This window comes from Manis javanica, chromosome 8, assembly GCF_040802235.1.
Source record: "Manis javanica isolate MJ-LG chromosome 8, MJ_LKY, whole genome shotgun sequence".
Lineage (NCBI taxonomy): Eukaryota > Metazoa > Chordata > Mammalia > Pholidota > Manidae > Manis > Manis javanica.
In genome coordinates this window covers 121,763,031-121,785,884 of record NC_133163.1, presented here as the reverse complement: position 1 = coordinate 121,785,884, position 22,854 = coordinate 121,763,031, and the positions used below count along the sequence as shown (strand labels likewise).

Sequence of the window (22,854 nt, the reverse complement as noted above, 5' to 3'; positions counted from 1 at the left end):
ACAATGGCGAAATGACAGTCTCTTCAACAGATGGTGCTGGCAAAACTGGACAGCTACATGTAGGAGAATGAAACTGGACCATTGTCTAACCCCATATACAAAAGTAAATTCAAAATGGACCAAAGACCTGAATGTAAGTCATGAAACCATTAAACTCGTGGGAAAAAACATAGGCAAAAACCTCTTAGACATAAACATGAGTGACCTCTTCTTGAACATATCTCCCCGGGCAAGGAAAACAACAGCAAAAATGAACAAGTGGGACTATATTAAGCTGAAAAGCTTCTGTACAGCAAAAGACAACATCAATAGAACAAAAAGGAACCCTACAGTATGGGAGAATATATTTGTAAATGACAGATCTGATAAAGGCTTGACGTCCAAAATATATAAAGAGCTCACATGCCTCAACAAACAAAAATCAAATAATCCAATTAAAAAATGGGCAGAAGAACTGAACAGACAGTTCTTCAAAAAAGAAATACAGATGGCCAACAGACACATGAAAAGATGCTCCACATCAGTAATTATCAGAGAAATGCAAATTAAAACTACAATGAGATATCACCTCACACCAGTAAGGATGGCTGCCATCCAAAAGACAAACAACAACAAATGCTGGCAAGGATGTGGAGAAAGGGAAACCCTCCTACACTGCTGGTGGGAATGTAAAGTAGTTCAACCATTGTGGAAAGCAGTATGGAGGTTCATCAAAATGCTCAAAACAGACTTACCATTTGACCCAGGAATTCCACTCCTAGGAATTTACCCTAAGAACGCAGCAATCAAGTTTGAGAAAGACAGATGCACCCCTATGTTTATCGCAGCACTGTTTACAATAGCCAAGAATTGGAAGCAACCTAAATGTCCATCGGTAGATGAATGGATAAAGAAGATGTGGTACATATACACAATGGAATACTACTCAGCCATAAGAAGAGGGCAAATCCTACCATTTGCAGCAACATGGATGGAGCTGGAGGGTATTATGCTCAGTGAAATAAGCCAAGCAGAGAAAGAGAAATACCAAATGATTTCACTCATCTGTGGAGTATAAGAACAAAGGAAAAACTGAAGGAACAAAACAGCAGCGGAATCACAGAACCCAAGAATGAACTAACAGGTACCAAAGGGAAAGGAACTGGGGAGGATGGGTGGGTAGGGAGGGATAAGGTGGGGGAAGAGGAAGGGGGGTATTAAGATTAGCATGCATAGGAGGGGGTGGGAGAAAGGGGAGGGCTGTACAACACAGAGAAGACAAGTAGTGATTCTATGGTATTTTGCTATGCTGATGGACAGTGACTGTAAAGGGGTTTATAGGGGGGACCTGGTATAGGGGAGAGCCTAGTAAACATAATATTCTTCATGTAAGTGTAGATTAAAGATAACAAAAAAAAAAGAAAGAAAGAAAAGGGGGATTACTCCCTGATAGGATAAAACTAACTGTAAATCAACGATTAATGCATGCTTTAAATATCCTTAATTTTGATCACTTAAAGGGTGTCAGATGATCAGCTATGGAGGTACACTTTTCTGATAATATTCCTTTCTCTTAAAAAAAAAAAAAGCAGTTCCTGGGTGGTGACCTCCAATGAGTTCTACACAATGGTATAAAGGGCATATCAAAGTGTGGGCAAAGGGTCTGTTTGTGTTTATACAGAGGATCAAAGCCTAATTTGGCTACCCAGAAAATAAACTAAGATACGATAGGAAGAAGAACTTCCAACATCAGCACTCTCTGGAAGAGTCATACCAGAAGATGATCATCAAAAAACCTCAACAAAGATCCAGGCGATGCTGCAGTTGTAGCTGCATTCATCCCACCGGTTCCTGGACTTGCCATGGGAATGAAGAAGGAGATGACTAAGCTGGCCTGTGCATACAGTGAAACAACAAATTTGACTGGATCTATACTGTTGGAACTCAACCAAGAATTAGGAGAAGTGCAAGTTGTAGCGCGCCAAAATCTTACAACTACAGACTTTCTACTGTTAAAAGAACATATGGGATGTGAACAGTTCCCAGGACTGGGTTGTTTTAATTTGTCTGATTTCTCTCAGACTGTTCAAGTACAGTTGGACAATATCCATTATATCAGAGACAAATTTTCACAAATGCCTAGGGTGCCTAACTGATTTTCTTGGCTTCACTGGAGATGGCTGGTAATTATAAATCTGCTTTGGTTATGTAACTGTATTCCTATTATGTTAATGTCTGTGCACAATTTAATTAGTAGCTTAAAACCTATACATGCTTAAGTTACTCTACAAGAAGATATGTCAAAGAAATAATCAATCTTCCCATGTTTTCTTCCATCTGCTACCTCCATAGCTTTTCTTCTTCCTTCCTAATTATAACCATTAAATAGAATTCGTGCCTCATATCGAATTCACCGAGTATCATAATTCTTCCAAGTGGTAAAGATACCTCAAGACAAATGCTGGGCATAGAAGCCACAGGGCATAAATCTGCAAAGAAGTAAAAAGCTAACCTTTTCAAACAATAAGGCTTCTCTCTCACTTACCAACTTTACATTTCCCTGTATGGCCCCGGAAGATGACTGGTTAGCCAGAGACGGGTAAGATTCCTCAAGGGAGGAACAACCTAAGACAGGCACAGTTGCAGGGGGGCCATCAGGTGAGAAATTGGGGATCAATAGAGGTGAGGCTTAGAACCTCACCCCCCCTGTTTTGAGAGAAATCTTCTGCATCCGTGGATGTTTTATTGCCCTTGTCTAGCTCAGATTAGCACATAGTCTACAGGCACACACCTGATCATCTACATTTGCTCTCTTACAACACTAAACTATGTTTTCTACCTTTATCTCGCATCTACCTACCACTTCAGCATTTTATTAAAAATAATAATAATAATAATAAAGGAAGAAATGTGGGATTCACATATAAATCAAGTATAAAAATCAAACGAATATTTATATTTGACCTGATTGTTTATAGTTCATAATGCGTGATCAAAACCAAAAGTTTCTGTGATGACTGCCCTTGTACTGTTCACCATGTAAGAACTTATTCACTATGTAAGAATTTGTTCACCATGTAAGAACTTGTTCGTTATGCTTCAGAAGATTGGAGACTGAAGAGAATTAGGCTTGGGGTGGATTAATGATTGTGCATTGAGCATTGACTCCCCTATACAGAATTTTATTGTTGTTAACAACCATTTGATCAATAAATATGAGAGATGCCCTCTCAAAAAAAAAAACAAAAAAAACCACTACATAAATATCCGTGCTAACCAGCTGCTTGCAGGATTCTAAGGATTTATACATTTGATCCCATTTATCCTCACTAGAGTTTCATAAGGTAGAACTGGTGTCAGCCTCATTTCATAAATGAAGAAACCAGTACATTCTGAGGTTAAATAATTGGCTAAAATATAAACAACAATTCTGGGGAGTTGATGTTTGTTCTTTAAAAAAAAAAGACATCATGCTACACCATTTATTTTGTAGCTTCCTCCCCTAATTTAACTTTTGTCAGGACATTCCTTTACATCTTTAAGTATAGATCTAATGTATTCTCTTTAATACCTCCATTATATTCCAGATGCGCCACAACTGATTCAGTTATTCTCTGTTAATGGACATGCCAGTGATTTCCTGTTTGGGCTTTTTCCCCCAATATAGACATTGCTTTATGTAGCCTAATATGTGGATGATTTTGTTTCTATAAAAACATTACAAATAATTACAAATAATAGGATTGCTAGATCAAAGAGCATGTATATTTTTATTGATTAATACATTTAGCAAGCAGCATTTACTACATGCTAGACATTATTATAAGCATTTGGTAAATATCAACCAAGAGTAGGAATTCTTACTATCCCCATTTTAAAGATGGAAAAACCGAAGAGGTACAATGACTTGTCCAAGGTCACACAGTAAGCGGAAGAGTCCAGATGCAAACTGTGTAGGCAGAATAATGGCTCTTGTCCATGTACTAATTCCTAAAACCTGAGTATGTCACCCTATATGGCAAAAAGGAATTTGCAATGTGATTAAATTAAGGGTCTTGAGGTGGGGAGATTATCCAGGATTCACTGGGTGGATGCAATGTAATCACAAGAGTCCTTATAAAGACAAGAGGGGCAGGTAGGAGGGGAGAGAGGGGAGACGTGATGATGAAAGCAGAGGCTTTGAAGATAGAAGGGGGTCACAAACCAAGCAAAGCAGGCAGTCTCTAGAAGCTGGAAAAGGCAAGAAAATGGAGTCTCCCCAGGAGGCTCCAGAAGGAACACAGCCCTACTGACATCCTGACTTTATCTCAGTGAGACCCCTGCAGACTTCTGACCTCCAGAGGCACATCATAATTAACTATAACATTTTTAATCCCTAATTTTGTGGTACTTTGTTACAGCAGCAATAAAACGAATATAAACCTGGGTAGTCTGGCTCAGAGTTCATGCTCTGAAATAATGTAATGCTGTCTCTTCAATTATTACCAGGAAAAATATTGTTAGTTACTTCCCCAGAAATACCGTAATTGATTCTCACCAGCAATGGTAATAAGTCAGCCCACCTGAGGCCAAGAGAAAGGATCTTAGCTGGGGCCATCTTGGTCTCAGTTACTCCGATCAGCTTGTCCTGAAACTGCCAAAAGGGTGTCTGTTGGCCAACCCGACTCCAGAATTGTGGTACTGGGCACTAGTCCTCAGCTTTGCCAGCTTTCAGCCTTTCCAAGTCACCCAGAAAGATAAGGTCTCAGGGCTTGATCCTCCTATCAGGCTAGCAGAGGTTTCCTGGAGAGCCCAGAGTGTGGGAAAGGAGAATAAGGGTTACCAGTGGGTCAGAAGGATTCAGCTCTTTCAGCCCCAGGAAATCCAATCTAAGTAATACATGCCCATTGCCAAGAGGCATGGCGGTGCCTGAGGTAAGTGGCAGGTGGAACAGAGAAAAGAGCTGGGCAGATGGGGCTCCAGTCTCAGCTCTGTGTCCTTGCCAGGTCACTTAACCTCTCTGCACCTCAGTTTTCTTATCTGTAAAACAGTGATAGTTCCCACCTCATATGGGAGTGCTGTAGACTATGATTACTATAATTGGCTGACATACTAGTGCTCACCAATGACACTACTAATGAGAAATGCTAAACAATTATGAAATGAACTGATAACTGTTTATAGAGAGCTGTTTGACAATATCCATCAAGATTACACATGTGTCCTTTGACCTAGCAGTCCCCCTTCTAGGTATCCATCCTGCAGATGTATCTCCATATGTACAAAGTAACATCTGTACAATGCAACAGAGCCCATGGCAGCAATAAACAGAACCTAAGTCTCCAACACTAGGCAACGAGTTACATAAATTACGTACTGTAATACTATGTAATATGTATGTAAACACTGGAATACTAGGTATCTGTACAAATTGAGGAAGCTTTTTATATGGAAAAATCTCCATGGCAAAATCAGGATAATAATAGGACCATTAGAAAGATTAAATGAGCTAATACATAAAATGTTAAAATTATAACCAGCATATAATATTTTATATTTACATTTTATGATGTATATTTTAAGTAAAAAAAACTCAAAGTGTCTAAGTGTATGCTACTTTTTGTGTAAGAATGGAGACAAATAAGAATATATTCATATTCAATTACATCTGAATAAGGAAATCTTAAAAGGACACACAAATTAACTATAGTCGTTATAGATGGACAAGGCAGAGATGGAGTAAGGCCTTTCTCTTTATGCCTTTAGATTGCTTTCATGTTGAACCTTGTTAGAGTATTACATATGTGCTAAATTAAAGAACAGAATACTAATAAATGTGGGCAACTACGTAGGGTGTGGGGGAAAAAGGGAAGAGAATTAGAACCAGTTGTTATTGTCCCTGCTTTGGGCCAGTGGGAGAGGTGCTGAGCCTGAAGCTGGGCCCCCTTCCTCAGAGAGCGCTGCAGGCCTGACAGGGGCCTCGCGAGTGTGGCCTGGCTGGAGGGGGAGCGAGACTTCCTGGGGTGACCAGAGCCTCTGCTGGGTCCTATTCATAAACCCTCTCTGCCCAAATTTCTCTAGGGAAATCGGCCACCCTCACCCTCTCTAGATGGACATGGACAAATGAAAGCAGATCCCTGGGATCTAGTCAGCCTGAATCAGACCCTTTGGGTCTGAAAGCCCCCAGCTTTCTGAGAAGATTAAGGTGCAGACCCTGAATCTGAAATAACCCATTAAGGGGCTGACACCCAGGACCAGTTATGATCTCCTTGGCCTACAATGCCAATCGATAACAGAGTTAAATGTGAAAAGTAACACTGTGGACATACTATAGTTGACTATAAACTCTTATACCCACTGAAGAAAAGAAAAAAAAAACATCATACAATCAACAGATGACACTACCTAAAAATACAGAACTATATATATTTTTGGAAAGACATTTGGAACTTCCTAATGATAAGAAAAGCAAGTTATGGAACACTAAGTGTGGTCCATTTTATTTTAGATGATTATAGAGACAGCAGCAAGAAAAGGGGAAAGTTTACATTGACAGGAGTTAATTAACCTCTTTCTCTTTCTTCCTCTCCTCTTTCACCTACTTAGATTTTCCAAACGTTTTAATTCTAAGCAAAGGCATTTGGATTTTAAATAGAAGGCAATAGGAAACCCTCAAAGAACATCCCTTCTGGGAATTACCACACAGCTCTTTCTTTCTCCTCTCTGAGTATATTGTTTTGCTTATCCCTTCACGACTGTTCAGTAAGTTGACTACGTTGTTAATATTTTAATGGAAGCCCCAGTGAGTTTCCTGGGTTCTCAATCTGCCCACCCTAAGGCTGCCTGTGTTTAAATTGCCGTGCCAGAGGCCACCTGACAGCAGAAAGGTTACGGGCTCTGGAGGTGGACACACTTGGGCCTGTCTAAGCTCTTTAGGTTCCTGGCCCCGAGGCCTTGAGATGGGCAGGTGTACGTGAAGGAGCCTGCACAGTGCCAGGTACACACGGCACATTCTCGAGTCATAAAAGTAGAGGGGCATTAATTACACAAGTATTGGCAGAGGATAGTGGAGGAGGAACTTCTCAACCTCAGAAAATAAGGACATGTCACCACTGAGTGTGGTCTCCGGGCTCCCCCCTTCCCAGTATGCACAGGCCACCCCAGTCCAGCCATACCTCCTGCGAGGATCAAAGCAGCATGCCACTTCTGCTATTCTAGGAAACAGGGTAGCTCAGAAAAGCAGGAAGTAAAAGTCCTAGAAAATGGGCCCAGTGGAGGAGAGCTGTCCCCAGGCCAGGACAGGCCCCTGAAGTAGGCCTCTAGGCAGAGCCTGGCTTGCCTGAATGGGAACTGGAACACCCTCCACTCCACCTCCCTCATCTCCATAACAGCAACTGGGAGCTTTCACTTTGGTGGAGCAGCCCAAGGAGTGCCTCCTTTGGAAACTCAAATAATTAGCTAGAGGGTAATTAAAGGGACCCATCGGTCATTTACACAGTAGTACTGGTGCATTTAATAGGACTGTTTTCCTGCTACATGCTGAGCTGACATAGTTGAGGAAACAAGCTTTCTAAACCAGGACAGGAGATGATTAAGTGTAGAGCCTGGGATATTTAATGAGCAAAAGCATTATTCTTACTGACCTCCCCTCCTCCAACTAGTCATTGGTTGAGAAGGTGGTTGCAGAGACGGGAGGATCTGAGGGCTCAGAGAGGAAGATCCTAGACGTTGAGAGAAGCATCAAGAAAAGATGAGAGGAGGAAGCCTAGCGTGTTCCACACTATTGTCTCAGGCTGGCCCCGCACCCAAGAAGGGTTTCCCCTTCTTGTGTCCTTCCCCACTCCTTTCAGGGCAGGTCCTTGCTTGCAAGACACAGAGCTGGCATGTCCACGGTGGGCAGCGTTCTGTTGGGCCACATCCCCCACTGAGTAGGCGGCAGATGCTTTGCTGCACGGGTCCTCTGCCCCTCCCGGCAATCTGCTCAGCAGTGAATGGCACTACCATTCAAAAGGCACTCAAGCCAGAGACCGAGGGGAATTCCAGTTCCCTCCCCGCCTTCTTCCACTTCAACATTAATTCATCATTCAGTCTTGTTGATTCTACCTTCATCTACTTAAGGAAATCGACTGAGTACCAACTACGCGCAGGCATAGGGGTAGGATGTAAAGATGATTAAGGCAGAATCTTGGTTCCTAGATGTGCCACCTCAGTTCCCACCACTACTGTTTTTGTTCCTGTGCCAGTCATGGCTTACCTCCTTCAGCACACTGTCCCTTAATGGGCCTCCCTGCCTCTGGTCTCTCCAATCAACTCTTCCCAGTGCCACCAACATGGTATTCCTAAACTGTTATATGCTAAGGTGATTGCAATGATGCCCCTCAGAAGTATGGTTGGAATAGTACCAAGTGCAAAAAAATTTTGAAAGCACCACATGAATTATATGCTGATGAAGGAGTTTTTGAAACAAAGGTAACTTGAGGACAGTCACTGATTTTTATAATAATGTGGTACCGTTACACAGCATTGAATAGTGGTGAACATTAATGCAGTATGATTTTACATGACAGCAAATGTTCCAAGGCCATAAGACAAAGTTTATCACACAGATGAGTAAACTGACCATCAAGCTTTGTAAACCCAATCTAATTTCAGTAAATGAAATGGCAAAAGAGATGGACATAGCTAAAATAATCAGTTAATTAGCCATGAATAAGAGAACAACATTTGACGATTAAAGTTAACAGTAAGTTAACACTGTATTAGTTAAGTAGCACATGGTATAAGCAGGCAGGTTTTCTATTTAGTTATACCAATCTCAAAATCCTTCACCAATTCTAACAGCTTTGGCAGAACAAATCTAAACTGTAGATTATGCCAGAGCAGGAATTGGTTACAAAATTCAGTGCCTAATGTTAATCATTAAATGTTAATAGAATCTGGTAAAATAGAAAACAGGCAGTAACGTCTCATGTGACAGTTTTGATTTTCTCAACTTTTATAAAAATATGTACAAAATGATTTTATACCGCTTTGAACGTAGGCTGTGATTCTAATCTTTGTTATTCATTCAATAGCCATTAAATATATCCCCCCAAATTATAGTAATTCTGCTAAGATTACTAATCTGAAAAAAACTTTAAGAAATAATAAATTAAAAAGGAAAATGAGGAAGAGGCGGAGCAAGAAATCTCACTGAAGCGAACTGGCCTTTAGATTGAAGGAGCACGCCAGGTTCCAGAATAATCCGATACGAACTACTCAATGCCAAGCTGTCTTGGTTAAATTAATAAACTCGAAGAATGAAAAATATCTTTAAGCATCCGGACAGAAGAGGCAGATGAATCTGGCCTCGGCCCTCTCCTTGTGAACATTCGATGCTGGAAGACAATGCTGCAAAGTCTACAAAGTTCTAAAGGAAAGAGTGTGGCCCAGGGGTATTATGCCCAGCCAAGATGTCATTCAAATATAAGAGCAACAAGTAGGCATTCCCATCACCAAGAGACTCGAGGCATTGAAAAACAAAAAAACCTTATTGACAACATCCATCCAATTAGAGCTGAATCAAAATAAAGAATCTGTGATAAGTGATGTGAAAGTAAAAGGACCAATGCTGTGCATCAGAGCTATTTCGACATAGAATCAAGACTCAACATATGAAAGTGAACCATCCTGGTCTTTTCTAGCCACAGCCTCGGTTACTACTGTCTAAAATGGAAGTGTTTCACTAAAAACAGACTATCATGACTCCAACCGTATAATGTTTTGGTAATTTTTTCCCTTAATCTTACATTTTTTTAGGAAGTATTTTAGGATGAAGAAACACTTCTTTGAAGCTCAGCAAGCCCCATGTTACTTCAGTGTCTTCTGTTACAGTCAAGGAAAATTAAATTTAACATTGCTTAAATAGCATGCTTCCTTTTAATAATCTAATTCTAAGGGACAATATACTGAGTTCTAAGCAAGCAGCTTTCAGAATCCTTTTTCGCACTGCCTGGCCGTAGAGGCCAGAGGTATCAGAAGAGGTTGTACGTATCGATAGTCGGGAACCTCTGAGGCCTGTTCTGGCCCTGACTGGGATAAGAACTCCTATTTGGGGGTTAGCTCCCATTAATGCTCTGGCCTCTCACCCCATTTATAAAGGGGAACAGATCTCTCTTCCTCAATAATCTTCCAAAAGGGTGTGGGAATCAAGATAACAGCCCAGGAATAACATCTCAAAAGACAGGAAAGTGCCCTTTAACGCAGTGTTACCAAGGTAAAATCCAACGGAACAGCTCATTCTCTGACCATATGGAAAGGGGAAAGCATCTTATTGAAAAGGGGCTGCCCAGCTACCAAGGGGTTGGGAAGCTTCACTTGAGGCTGGCTTCAAACCTGTCCCCTGCACTTTGGTTTCTGCTCCACTACAAGCCACACCCTTGGATCTTTTCTCTTCTTTGCTTTTATTTGCAGTGCTGGCCAGACATTCTTCCAAGATGTATTAAGGGCACCTTCTTCTTTCCCTTTGTACCATATGGAATTATACTTCCCCTGAAGGGAGCCACACACTCCCCAATCTCAGCCCCTGGGCTTTGCTGAACTAAGTCACATGTGAGCCCATGTGACTCAGGCTTAAGACATCCGAGTATCCCCCCTGCAGCCTCGGGGAGCCTTTCATGGACAGGAACCTGATCCAGTCAGAGATGCACTGAGACTTGGTTTAGGATTTGAGGAAGAGAAGCTTGCTGTTCCCTCTGGGTTTGAAGATGAGTGTGTATAAGCTCTGGAGCTTCTGCAATCATCTGGCAACCAAGAGGGAGATACCCTTCTGTGAATGGAGCTGACTTGGAGGAAAGCCAGGCCACGAGAGATACAAAGTAGGTCATCGTGATACAATTCGAATATCTAATCGGGTCAGGTCAGAAGCCAGCCACAACCCTATTCACTTACATAAGCTGTTCACCCATTGTTTTTTGCTTAAGCCACTTAACTAAAAATTTGTTTCCAATTTATAGATTTGTTTTAGTTACAACTCATAAAGACAAACCTCTTCAAGGAACAGCTCAAATGTCAGCTCTTTCAAGTTTTCCCTGATCCCCCCAATTAAACACGACTCCTCCTCCTTAAAACTGGCGCAGTCCTTTACCTGAACATGTCTTCTGATGTGTCCCTGCCGTGGGACACAGGGCTGTTCATACTGGCAACTTATCTGCAGAAAGAAACCCTGTGCAGATTCAGATTTCAAAGAGAGGGATTGTATTCCCCTGGCAGCAGTGATCACGACGCGAAGCAGCCCTGTGAGGCTCCTCCCAGGCCAGCATTCAACCCCAGTAAGATCACCAATCCCCGGTAAGATGCAACTTCCTGATACCTACATGGAGGGTACCAAGAGGGCACCAGGCGGGGCCAGGGTGAGGCCAGCCAGACATCTAGGGTACAGACTTTCAGGAGGCACTCAGTTCATGAGGGCAAGGGGGCTCCTTAGTTTAACCCTTGACATCTGGCTTCCTCCCACAAGCCCCAGACCTAAGCTGGCCCATAGGGATCTGCCTTTTCCACTTCCTCTTTAGTTAGCAGCCCTTCCCTTCTTTGCCACCAGCTTTGCCACTGCATGCTGCCTGCCTCTGCCTTGAGAACCCTCCTCTGGACCCTCCTCTGTCCAGCACGCCTGTCCCCTACATGTTGCCAATCATTCCTACTTCTGGTCTTGGGAACTCTTTTCCCAGTGATGACCTCATCACATGCCTCAAACTTGATTATTAGGTTTTTTGTTTTCTCTGCTCAACTGTCATTCAAGCTCTTCTGGCTACAAGTTTTGATGATCCTGCATGAATCCCCCCACTCCGTTTGGCCAAGCTTGGTGACCACCCAGACATGGGTCTCAGCTCCACGGGCAGTCCTAGACCCATATCACTCCGGGCAGAAGGCATTCCCCAGCACTCCTGAACACATACAATAGTAAGGCTGGCATCCACCTTGACCTCCAGATCAGGCGGGCCCTGGCGGTGTGAGACTCTGGCCCTCTCCCCACCCCTCCGTCTCTACATTCCTGCAGGTCTCATTCCCATCTGTATCCTGGCCTCAGGCTCCTAATGGATCTCCTCTTCCCTGGTCCAGATTCTTTGCTTCAGTTTCTGTTGGGTACCTATACGCAACAGTATGGTGGTAAATCTCCTCAAATTCTTTATGGAATGGGGTGAAATATAAGTAAGCATGCAGCCAAAGAAACAATACTGGTCTCCCTGCTCCCCAACTTGCTCACTGCAATCAAAGAATCACAATACAGAGAGAGCATCTGATCATTTCCCTTTCTGCCTTAATACAGTGGGTTTCCAACAGAGCCCCACATAGCGTCCAAACTGAGAACGTTCTGTCCTGGAAATAGGATAAAGTCCTACTTCCTCCAAGCCCCCACGTCTGAGCCTGGCTCACCCTTCTAGCCCCTCCCTCAGGCACATCCTCTCGCGGCAGTTCCTGAAGTGCAGCAGGCTCCCGAGTGCCTCTCCCTGTGCACATGCAGCCCCCTCAATGCCATTTCTCTTTCTCTAGTGGCAGGCTCAGTGGCACCACTTGGAGGCTGCCTTCCCCAGCCAATGCAGACTGTGCAGGTGGCCTGTTCTGAGATCACTCTCCTTCGTACCTGCCTTCCTTCTTTTCACTGCCCTTGAACAGACTGACTGAGCGCACACATTGCCAGACAGGACCACGGGCAAAGGGCAGAGAAGAGTGTGGTATGGGCAACTATCAAAGCACGCTGTGGGCAGGTTTCCTCAAAGCACTTCACAGCTTTAACTGTTAATGCAGACCTGGTTCCTCCACCAGACTGTGACCTCATGGAGGGCCAGAGCTCTATCAGTTTATATTTACACCCTAGCACCTAACACAAAGCCCACCAAACAGTAGGAAAGGGGCCTGAAAGAATGGGCTCCTTCGACATGACGATCAAATGCCAATGGGCCCAAGGCAGACACAGTCCCAGGGAGAATCACAGCTTAAAGCCCCTCCTGGCGCCGCACCCCAGCATGAGTCCTAAATCAGCTCGACGACGTCAAGGATGGAGTGGTTTATTACTGATTTGTGACCTGAAGAAATTGTGGGATACTTATGGCCCTGAGATTTTGTGCAGAAAAACAACACTGAGCTTTTCCAGAGACCACTGGTTAATGGTGAAACAATGTGAATTATTGAGTGTGTTTATATGAATTTGTAAGTAAAACTGTGGGTTTCTAAAGCCATCCACGTGCTCAAGGGACTGGGATCCTGCCCTCTTGCTGACTGGACCAGCCTTGCCCAATGTACCCAAGGGGAAATCCATCCCTGACCCCCCATTAGAGGTGGGACCACTTTTAAGTTACCATCATTTGAGGCTCTCAGAAGAGGCCCTGTTCTTACTGGGAGGTTTACATGATTGTTGCCAGCTCCTATCAGCTACTAAAACTGTTCAATCTGGGTGTCAACATTTACCTGTGAGCAGACAACACAGAACCACAGGACCTATAAAGACAATCAGCAGCCAAAACGGGGACCAAACTGATTCCTGTTCCACACTGAAAAAGAGTAATATAGGAAACAAAACTTCTAAAAATTCTAAGTTTGTTTTTCAGGGAGATTTATGAACATACTACATTGAAAAAACAAAAACAGGCTAACAAGAAAAAGCATCCTGAGACCATTGTCTTTTTTTGGCGACTAAAAAACATTGCTAGGAAAACACACACACACACACACACACATACAACACTCCCCCACCCCTCACCCCCACAAAAATCCCACTACTCCACATAGCGAGTAAACAGTAGAAAGGAGTCTCCTAAAAACAAAAAAAGGGTGTTGGTGATTTAGAAAATCAATTCAAGGAACTCTGAGAATCTGGAAGAAAAAAGGCAAAGTAACAGAATTAATAAAAATAATATTAAAGATGTAAAAAATGAATTTGGAGCTCCAATCTCAATATATCAATAGTTACAAAAAGAAAAGCAAATGAAGGGAAATCAATACATAAAAATGTAGAAGAAATTTCTTTGAGCTGAAGAAAGACTTGAATTTTCAGATCAACAATGTTATGGAGGATTATTTTAAAAAAGCAAAAAGACCTATACATAGATATAGCTTGATCACTCATTCCTAAGAATAAAGAAAAACTGTATTAAAATCCTTAGCAAACAAAAACAGATTACACATAAAGGAAAAATATAACTAAATTTCTCATGAGCAACACTGGAGGCCAGAAACTTATGCAGCAATGTTTACATATTCCAGGATCAAAGAACTGTGATGGTGACCTGAGAATCTGACACCTAGCTAAACTTGCCTTTATGTGTAGGACATGCAAGATAAGAAACTTAAGGTCTAAAAAGAAAACTCTTTCTGAAAAACAAACAAAAAATTTACTTAAATTATGCCAGCCTTATGGGAAATTAATCACATTAAATAATTCAAGAAAGTAGAAGATACGCTAAAGGAAAAAGTTATTGTGAGCAATGAAACCAATTAAAATCCAAGATTATGGATAACAAGTTGGTTATGATTATTACACAATAACTTAAGAAAAGATTCTTAGACTAGGAAAGGCATAAGAATTTGGTAGTAATCTAGAACTGAAATTTCATGTTATTTCAAACTAAATCTGAAAATGGGAAGGGAATGAGTGGGGGAGAAGAAAAAGTATGCTAAATCAGTTTTCTCTAAATAGATAAGATTAGATAAAACTAATTAGTGTTTTAGGCAAAAAGACAGAAATGAGCAGGTGGAGAGAGAGTAAGGCCAGTAAAGCCGACTAAAAGGGACTCAAAAGAGTTAACCAGATAAAACCAAAGAGCCAGAAAGGGCTCAGACTTAATTAGTTAATCCGTTGAAGTTCCAAAGATCAGGGAAATGGGACAAGGATGTGCCACTGTAAAATCTTAGCCTGCAGAAAATGCCCACCTTATTCTTTAACTGAATCTATATGCTATTCTTCCACTTCTTTCAGCCCCTTAATTAAGTAACTTTGTAACCATGACAGGAAATAGACCTCCTAAGTGTAAATAAACCTATGTGGATAAAGAATGCTGAGATCGGGATCAACACAGTCACCTAAATAAACACCATTCTTAGGACAAAACTTCAAAGGAATTATGAATCACCTGCATACGTCATGCTTTATGCTGACCCCTACTCAAAAGGCCCTATAGAACCCCAGACCCTAAACCCCCTCCACTCCAACACTACGCGTTCCTCCACTCTGAGGTTGCCTGCTCCCCTTTCTTCAAGTGCATCACTCTCTATGTTCTATTCCAGGTAAGCAGGGATGGGCTATTGAGCTCTGATTTGGGCTTGCAAGTTCCCCTTGCCTTGGGGACCCAGACAGGGCTGTAGCTGTACACTCGGGCTCTCTCTAGTACCCCGCCTGAATATCTCCTTTTTTTTGCTTTTGGAAAGTTCTCAGAACATAACCTCACTCCATCCAGTCCTCTACTCCATGCAGTAGACACTTAGTTCCCACGCTGTGCAGACCCAAGCGGACATTGGACACCAGGTGACCCTGGCTTTAGCAGTCGGCGAGGGACCTGCCCTGGGCCGAGCAGGGGTTCAGTGAGCTTCCCTCTCCTCCCTCGGTTCTTCCTTGCTCTCTGCTGCCTGCAAGGCAGCTGCCATTCCCTGCTATTCTTGCTTTGATGAATTCCTTCCTCACCTTTCACTCTGACTTCCCTGCACCTCCAAACTGAAATTTCTTCCCAACAGTTTTATCTTATCTGTGTATATATATATATATATATATATATATACACACATACACATGTTTCAATATATTTATTAAAACACATATATATGCACACACATGTTTTAATGTGTTTATTAACAATTAAAAGATAAGTGTAGAAAGAAGAGCTATATATGTGTGTATGTGTGTGTTTGTGTGTGTGTGTGTATACACAAAGAATACACATTTTTTTTAAGTCTTAAGAATATGTTAGGCCCCAAAGAAAATCTCAATATAATCTCAGATGTATAACTCTTATATTTTGACTGACCATATTGTGGAAATTAATATCAAATATAGAAACCAAACATCACAAGCACTTGAAATTTTACAAACACATTTTCTCAAAACTCTCCCATCAAAGAGAACATTTTTTAAAAGAGAGAAGACTGAAATTACAGGTATTTGAGAACTGATTGACTATGAGAACTCTTCTTATTAAAGTTATGGGATATAGCCAAAGTCATACTCAGGAGTACTCAAATTAAATAATAATGACCACAAATAAATGAAGTTGGATACTGAATAATGACAGGAAAGTAGAAGAAAGAAAATAATGATAAAAACAAAGTGACTAATTAGAAAAAAGGAAAACATTAATATCAGTAAGCAATATAAGGAAAGATCCGAAGTTACTATGTTGAAAAGATCATGTATAGAGAATATATTCATAAATGACTCATCTGATAAGGGGTTAACATCCAAAATATATAAAGAACTCATACACCTCAACACCTAAAACACAAATAACCCAATCAAAAAATGGTTGGAGGACCTGAACAGACACTTCTCCAAAGAAGAAATACAAATGGCCAAGAGGCACATGAAAAGATGCTGCACATCATTAATCACCAGGAAAATGCAAATTAAAACCACAATGAGACATTTCCTCACACCAGTTAGAATGGCCACTATCCAAAAGACAAGAAACAACAAATGCTGGCCAGGATGTGGAGAAATAAAAACCCTCCTGTGCTATTGGTGGGACTGTAAATTGGTGCAACTGCTGTGAAAAGCAATATGGAGGTTCCTCAAAAAACTTGAAATAGAAATACCATTTGACCCAGTAATTCCTCTCCTAGGAATTTACACGAAGAAAAAAAAAAAAACCCTGATTGAAACAGACATGCATCCATATATTTATTGTTGCACTGTTTGCAATAGCCAAGATATGGAAGCAACCAGTGTCCATCAATAGATGAATGGATAAAGAAGATGTGGTACATATATACAATGGAATATTATTCAGCCATAAAAGGCAAAGAAATCCTGCCATTTGCAACAACATGGATGGACCTAGAGGGTATTATGCTCAGTGAAATAAGCCAGGCGGAAAAAGACAGACACCATATGATTTCACTTATTTGTGGAATAAAAAAACAAAGAAAAACAGAAGGAACAAAACAGCATTAATTCATAGACACTGAGAAGGGACTAGTGATTGCCAAGGGGGAGGGGGAGCGGGACTGTTGAACCACTGTGATGTATGTTTGATAATAAAAAAAGAAAAGATCACTAGGATAGCCACAAATACACAACATTAAAAATAAGAAAGGGAATATAATTACAGGTATAGAAAGTTTTATATTATGAATGATAACTCAGGATGAACTGGAAACTTTTCCAGAAAATCTAACTCAAGATCCAAACCAGATTAAGCAGCAAAAAAAAATCCACTGTTCAAAAAAGGCACCAGCCTCGGACAGTTTTTCAAGAAATTTCCATAAGCCTGAATTGCTTATGTTCTTTAAACTGTTCTAGAACAGGGAAATTATAAAATGATTTTAACACTTCATGAGTACTTAATACTGTGTCAGACACCATGACAAGCAATTTGTATTTATTATCATGTCCAAAAAAGCTTACAAATTCACTGAAAGAGATTAGTATAAGATGGGTACAAAATGACAAAGAAATCACAAATACTCAGAAAAAATAATCGCATTTTTAAATATAGATAATGGCCTAAGGAAAACAGTACTAAATGGAATCTAGCTGTGAATTAAAATAGTAGTGTCACAACCAGTTAGAGCTTTTCCCTCCTGGGAACTGAAAGAAGGTTCAACAGAAAGAAGCCTATTGTTGTAATTCATCATACTAAAAGGTGAAAGGATTTCCCCAAAAGAATACCCATTCCTGAGTTAAAAGCAAAATAACACCAACAAAACTGTCAACTAGAAATAGAAGGAAAGTTTCTTCATGTGATTTTTAAAGTCACCCAAGGAACTCAATAATAAACATCACACTAAACAGGAAAACATAAGAAGGTTTTCTCACGAAAGACAGGAACAAGATAAAATTGCCTTTTCCAACCACATCTTTACATTATTCAATATTGTTCAGGTGGTTCTGGCCAGCGAAACAAAGCAGCAGAGACAGGACACACTGGAAAGAAGAAGGTTTCATTGCTTGCAGATGACATGATCGCTTTCCTGGAAAATCCGAAAGAATCAACTGGAGAATTTATAAGAATAAAAGAGCTCAAAGACAGCTAGATGCATTAGCATACAAAAGCGTTCGTGAACGTTAATGATAACCGGATGGAAATTGTAAGGGAAAAAGATTCCATTCACGACACTCTCAGATATTATAAATTTAACTATAATTTAAAAGTTCAACATTTGTGTGAATAAAACTGTAAAACCCAAAAGATGTAACCAGCGACTAAGCCAATTCTCTCCAGAGACTAATGCAATTTCAGTCATAATCCTAGTGAATACGTAAGTTCTGAAACTGCATAAATAGTAAGCAAAAGAAAAGCAGAATTACTTTTGGAGAATGGAAATTTGCCCTATTAAATAGAAAGCTACAGAATTCCTTAAAGCAGTAAGGATTAGCAGAGGAACAGCCGATCGTTGGCACATAACAGAAATTCAGAAACATACCCATGACTATATGGGCACTTAGTACATGATTAAATAGGGCATTTTGGGTGAAGGCAAGAGTGGATTACTAATAAAAGTTGTTGAGAGAACTGGATTTCCGTTGAACAGAAAAGAAAGTAAGGACTCCTAGCTTATACTATGCACAAAAATAAATCCCATAGGAATTCAAGATTTAATTATAAAAACAAAGCCATCAAATTACCAAGATAGAATATAAGAAAATATTTTTAACATTGGCATGGGAAAATTTTTTCCTGGGATGATCAAAGCCAAGTACCATAAAGGAAGAGATTGATAGATTTGGACTTTATAAAACTAAAAACTTAAACACAATACATATTAAAAGAAATATGAACTTGACTTTCTCAATTTAGAACGTCAACGTGAGAAAAACATTCGCACTCTAACAGGCTGTTAGAATCGGAGACTAATTCCTGCAACAAACAAACAGGCGAAGGACCGAAACAGGCAATTCACAAATGAAAACACAAACACAGTAGTCAATAAACACGCGGAAGCCACTGGCTCTCAACCTTCACGATGAGCAAAGAAATCCAAATTCAAGCTATAAAATTCGTTGTTGAGGAATCTGGGGGAAAGCATTCTGGTAGTGCTAGTGGTAAATTTCCAAGCAGGAAGCAAATCACACTCAGTTAAACAGGAATGTAGTTCTGAGTATGTCAGCAATGGGTAGAGGATGCCTTCACTTTGCAAGCGGACTCGCCCCAGAAAAAGTACACATAGGAATCTTATACAAGTAGTCTATTTGGGTCGCGGGGGTGGCAGAAGTTCAGGTGGGTATGTTACTGTCATTGGATAAAAGGGGGAAAATAAGACCTTATGAGGCTATACACTCCTAACTGCATATATATTCACAAAGAAACTGCAAGCATTAAAAACTGGTAACAATGCCTAACTGTGGGTGGGGGAGGGAGAAGTGCAGATGGGGACACAGAATGGAGACTTTGCCCCCTAGTCTTTATAAACTGTAATTTTTTGAACTGTATAACTGTATTATAAGAAATATTTAAAATCCTGTGCTGTTTAATAAAAATAATTATAACCGCATTTGAAAATTTTTTTCATATATTCCCAGATAGCACAGTGTTGTGGTTTTGACTTTTCAGACAGAAACTACCTACCTGCATCAGCATCCTAAAATTCAGTTTATGGAGATAACCCATGTAAGCTTTTATGGAAAATTCCACTGTCAGACTTTCTAAAGGGCATTTGTAAAATTTTCATACCCCTTCACCCAGCAATGGCATTTCTAAAAATTTATTCTGAAGAAATTACTGGAAAAGTGTGCAAAAATGCTGCTGCAACATTACTTATTACAGGGGTAACGTGGAAACTATTATTACCTACTCACATGGGATTGCATACATTTTTTTGTTGTGGTCATCGCTACAGATGCTGCTGGTCTGCGGACCACCTTTTTGAGTTGCAAGACCCTCCCTAGAAGGGACTTGTCCCACGTTTGCAGCTGTGTTACTCCTTAGATCTGCTCCTCGCACCTTCGGTCTGGCTCTTGGATGCGGCGCCCCACCCTGGGCCGGCCCACTCACCTGGTCAGCGTAGGGGTGCGGTGGTTGGGGTTGGAGCAGAAGATGTTGTTGGACTTGCGCGTGCCGTCCAGGAACTCGCGCACCGACTGGCTGCGGAGCTCTGACAGCGGCTGCGACTCGTGCTTGAGGAACCACTGATGCGCCTCGAAGCATTTGGCGCAGAGAAGCTGCTCGCACTCGAAGCACCAGAAGTCGGCAGGCTCTTGGCAACGGGTGCAAACTGCCTGCGCGTCTACAATCTGCCGGTGCACCGACAGGCGTCGCTGGAGACTCTCGAAGAAGACGTTATCCAGGGCAGGCGCCTCAGCACCTGACGGCCAGGGCACCTGGCAGATGCGGCACTGCATTCCCGGTGCCTCCAGGCATCCTGAGCACAGCGTGTGCAGACAAGGCAGCAGCTTCGGGCACTTGGCTTCTATCTGGCAGCTCTGGCATCGTAGGAACTGGAACTCCTCCTCCGTGGCTTGCTGCAGACCAGAGAGGGAGGTAATGTGTAAAGTCCCAGGAGTCTCCACCCTACTGGATATTGGTCCCTATGGCTGGAAGCTGGAGTGGGATTTCTTATTCCATTCCAGGCAGTCACTGGATGACGCAAAACCCAGGCTTATCAATACCACAATCCCCCGTTTACTCAGGCTTTCCCACTCTCATCCACAGTTTATTGAGCATCTACTTCCTCTAAGACACAGACAGTACTAGGACCTGACAAACAAGGATGCGTAGGACGTATCTCTGTCTTCAAGGAACTCAATTTAGAAAGGAGATGCATTAAATGCTCATCATATAACCTCATGTAGAATGCTTATAACAGTTTGGTAGTGTCTCAAAAAGTTAAATATAGAACTACCCCTGTTCATAGCATTACATAAGTACAATACCCAAAAGGTGGATACAGCCCACGTGTCCATCAACAGATGGATAAATAAAATGTGTCTACACACATAATGGAATAGTATTCAGCTTTAAAAAGAGGAAATTTTGCTGCAGGCTACATGTAAGAACCTTGAAGACATTAGGCTAAGTGAAAAACACAAAGGGACAAATGCTGTGTGGTCCCACTTACATGAACTATCAAGGATAGGCAAATTCAGAGAAAGTAGATTAGAGGTTACCAGGGGCTGGGGGGAGCGGGAATAACGAGCTTTGCTTACAGAGTTTGGAGTGATGAAAAAATTCTGGAAATAGAGGGAGGTGATGGCTACACAACATTGTGAATGTACTAAATGCCACTGAATTGTACACTCAGACAAGGTTAAAGTGGTTAATTGTATGTTACATATATTTCACCACACACACAAAATATGGTGTTCTTTGTACTTCCATGAAGGGGAGCAAAAGGGTCTGGAAGAACATATAGCAAGTGATCCAAGTCCTGTAGTTCCTGTGCTGGCGGAAGGCTGGGGCGTGTGCCCAGGAGCAGAGGAAAGCGCAAGCTTGCAGGAGGAGGACCTAATAAACCCCTTACGGACGGCGGTTGAGCAGACAGGGTGTTTCAAGAAAAGGATCCAGAAGGCTTCCTAGAGGAGAAACCAACACAGGAGCTGTGTGGTCTTCTTAGCCAAGCCACTTCTCTTCTCCAGGACACAGTTGCCCACTATCTGATCTGAGAACATGGGTTTTGTTTTTTCCCACACCTGGGACATGCCCCAGCTCCAGGCTGGCACAATAGGGCTCGCACCATTCTCCCTAATTTGTGCTCCCTCATCTGAGCCAGGGGCTAAGAAGCAAGTAGCCAGAGTGGGCAGGACAGTCCAGTCCCCAGTGTCACTGACCTGCAGCCTCTTGCACTCCACGCACTCTCTGCTTGTGCAGCATCAGCCCAGAGAGGCTCCTCTAACTCATCTGTCCCCTTTTTACTCTCCCCACCCCTACCCCGGCCAGGAAGGTCAGAACCACAGTGTCCAGTTTTCCCTTTCTGTGCCCCTGTTTAAGGCACTTGACCAAGGTTCCCTCTCTCTTCGCACCTCTCCCCGACCCTAGCAAATCAACAAAGCCTAAACCCCATCTCCCCAAACCCAGTAGTACCTCTGTGGGGCTGTGGCTGGGGTTGGGCTGGTGGCCTTCGGAGAGAGACTCCGGGGGAGGCATGGTGGGCGTGTGGGGCAGTGCGGGGTCCTGTTGGGGACCCGGAGATCCGGCGGGTGCAGGTTCCTGCTGCATGGGCACTATGCAGTTTCGATTCCCAGTTTCGATCTTTGAGAGCAGAAGAGCAATGAGAGGCATGCGCCAAAAGGAGGGTTCAGAGCTGTCCGAGGGGGAGGTGCCCTCTCAGGGCCCGCCTCTGGAGAGGAAGTGAGACAGGAGCTGGGGCGGTTCTAGGGGCGGAGAGGCGGACTGTGGTTTGAGTGCAAGTCCAGAGCCCGGGCTAGGGAGAGGGAGGAGAGGAGTAGACGCACAGCTGACCCGCGGGGTAAAGGGACAGTGTGGCAGAGCTGACCAGGAGGCAGGCAGAGCTCTACCCTCGGCTTTAAGCCATTCATTGGGCCTTCACTGGCACGGCTTTGTGCCAGTCCCAGCAGGGAGCTGGGGGCAAAGGGATTAGCCACAGTGCCTCCTGCTTTCAAAGAACCCCAGATCTAGTGGGAGAGCAGGCTCTAAAAACAGAGATTTTCACATAATATTGGAACTGGCTGGAAAGGAGATCCTTCAGCTGGAACTTAAAGGAACGGTGGGAATTTACCAGTGATTCAGGAATTGGGGGACTGCTTAGGTCAGCACATGC

General features: G+C 42.3%; 1 protein-coding gene across 9 annotated transcripts in view; it reads right to left on the bottom strand.

Annotated features, from left to right (window-relative positions):
* The window catches only part of PML (PML nuclear body scaffold), a 45,141-nt gene extending 22,748 nt beyond the window's left edge, over positions 1–22,393 (bottom strand). For 2 of the 9 annotated variants that reach the window (XM_073212169.1, XM_073212168.1), the window contains exons 1-2: positions 22,158–22,393; positions 20,133–20,599 (exon numbers count right to left, since the gene is read on the bottom strand). In XM_073212169.1, coding sequence (XP_073068270.1) covers positions 20,133–20,599; positions 22,158–22,355 — 665 coding nt within the window. In that variant the 5' untranslated portion in view covers positions 22,356–22,393. Of the gene's footprint in view, positions 1–11,083; positions 13,611–20,132; positions 20,600–22,157 lie in introns of those variants that run through there. The other 7 variants (XM_073212167.1, XM_073212166.1, XM_073212174.1 and 4 more) reach the window with 4 other exon arrangements.
* Between the last annotated feature and the right edge of the window lie 461 nt (positions 22,394–22,854).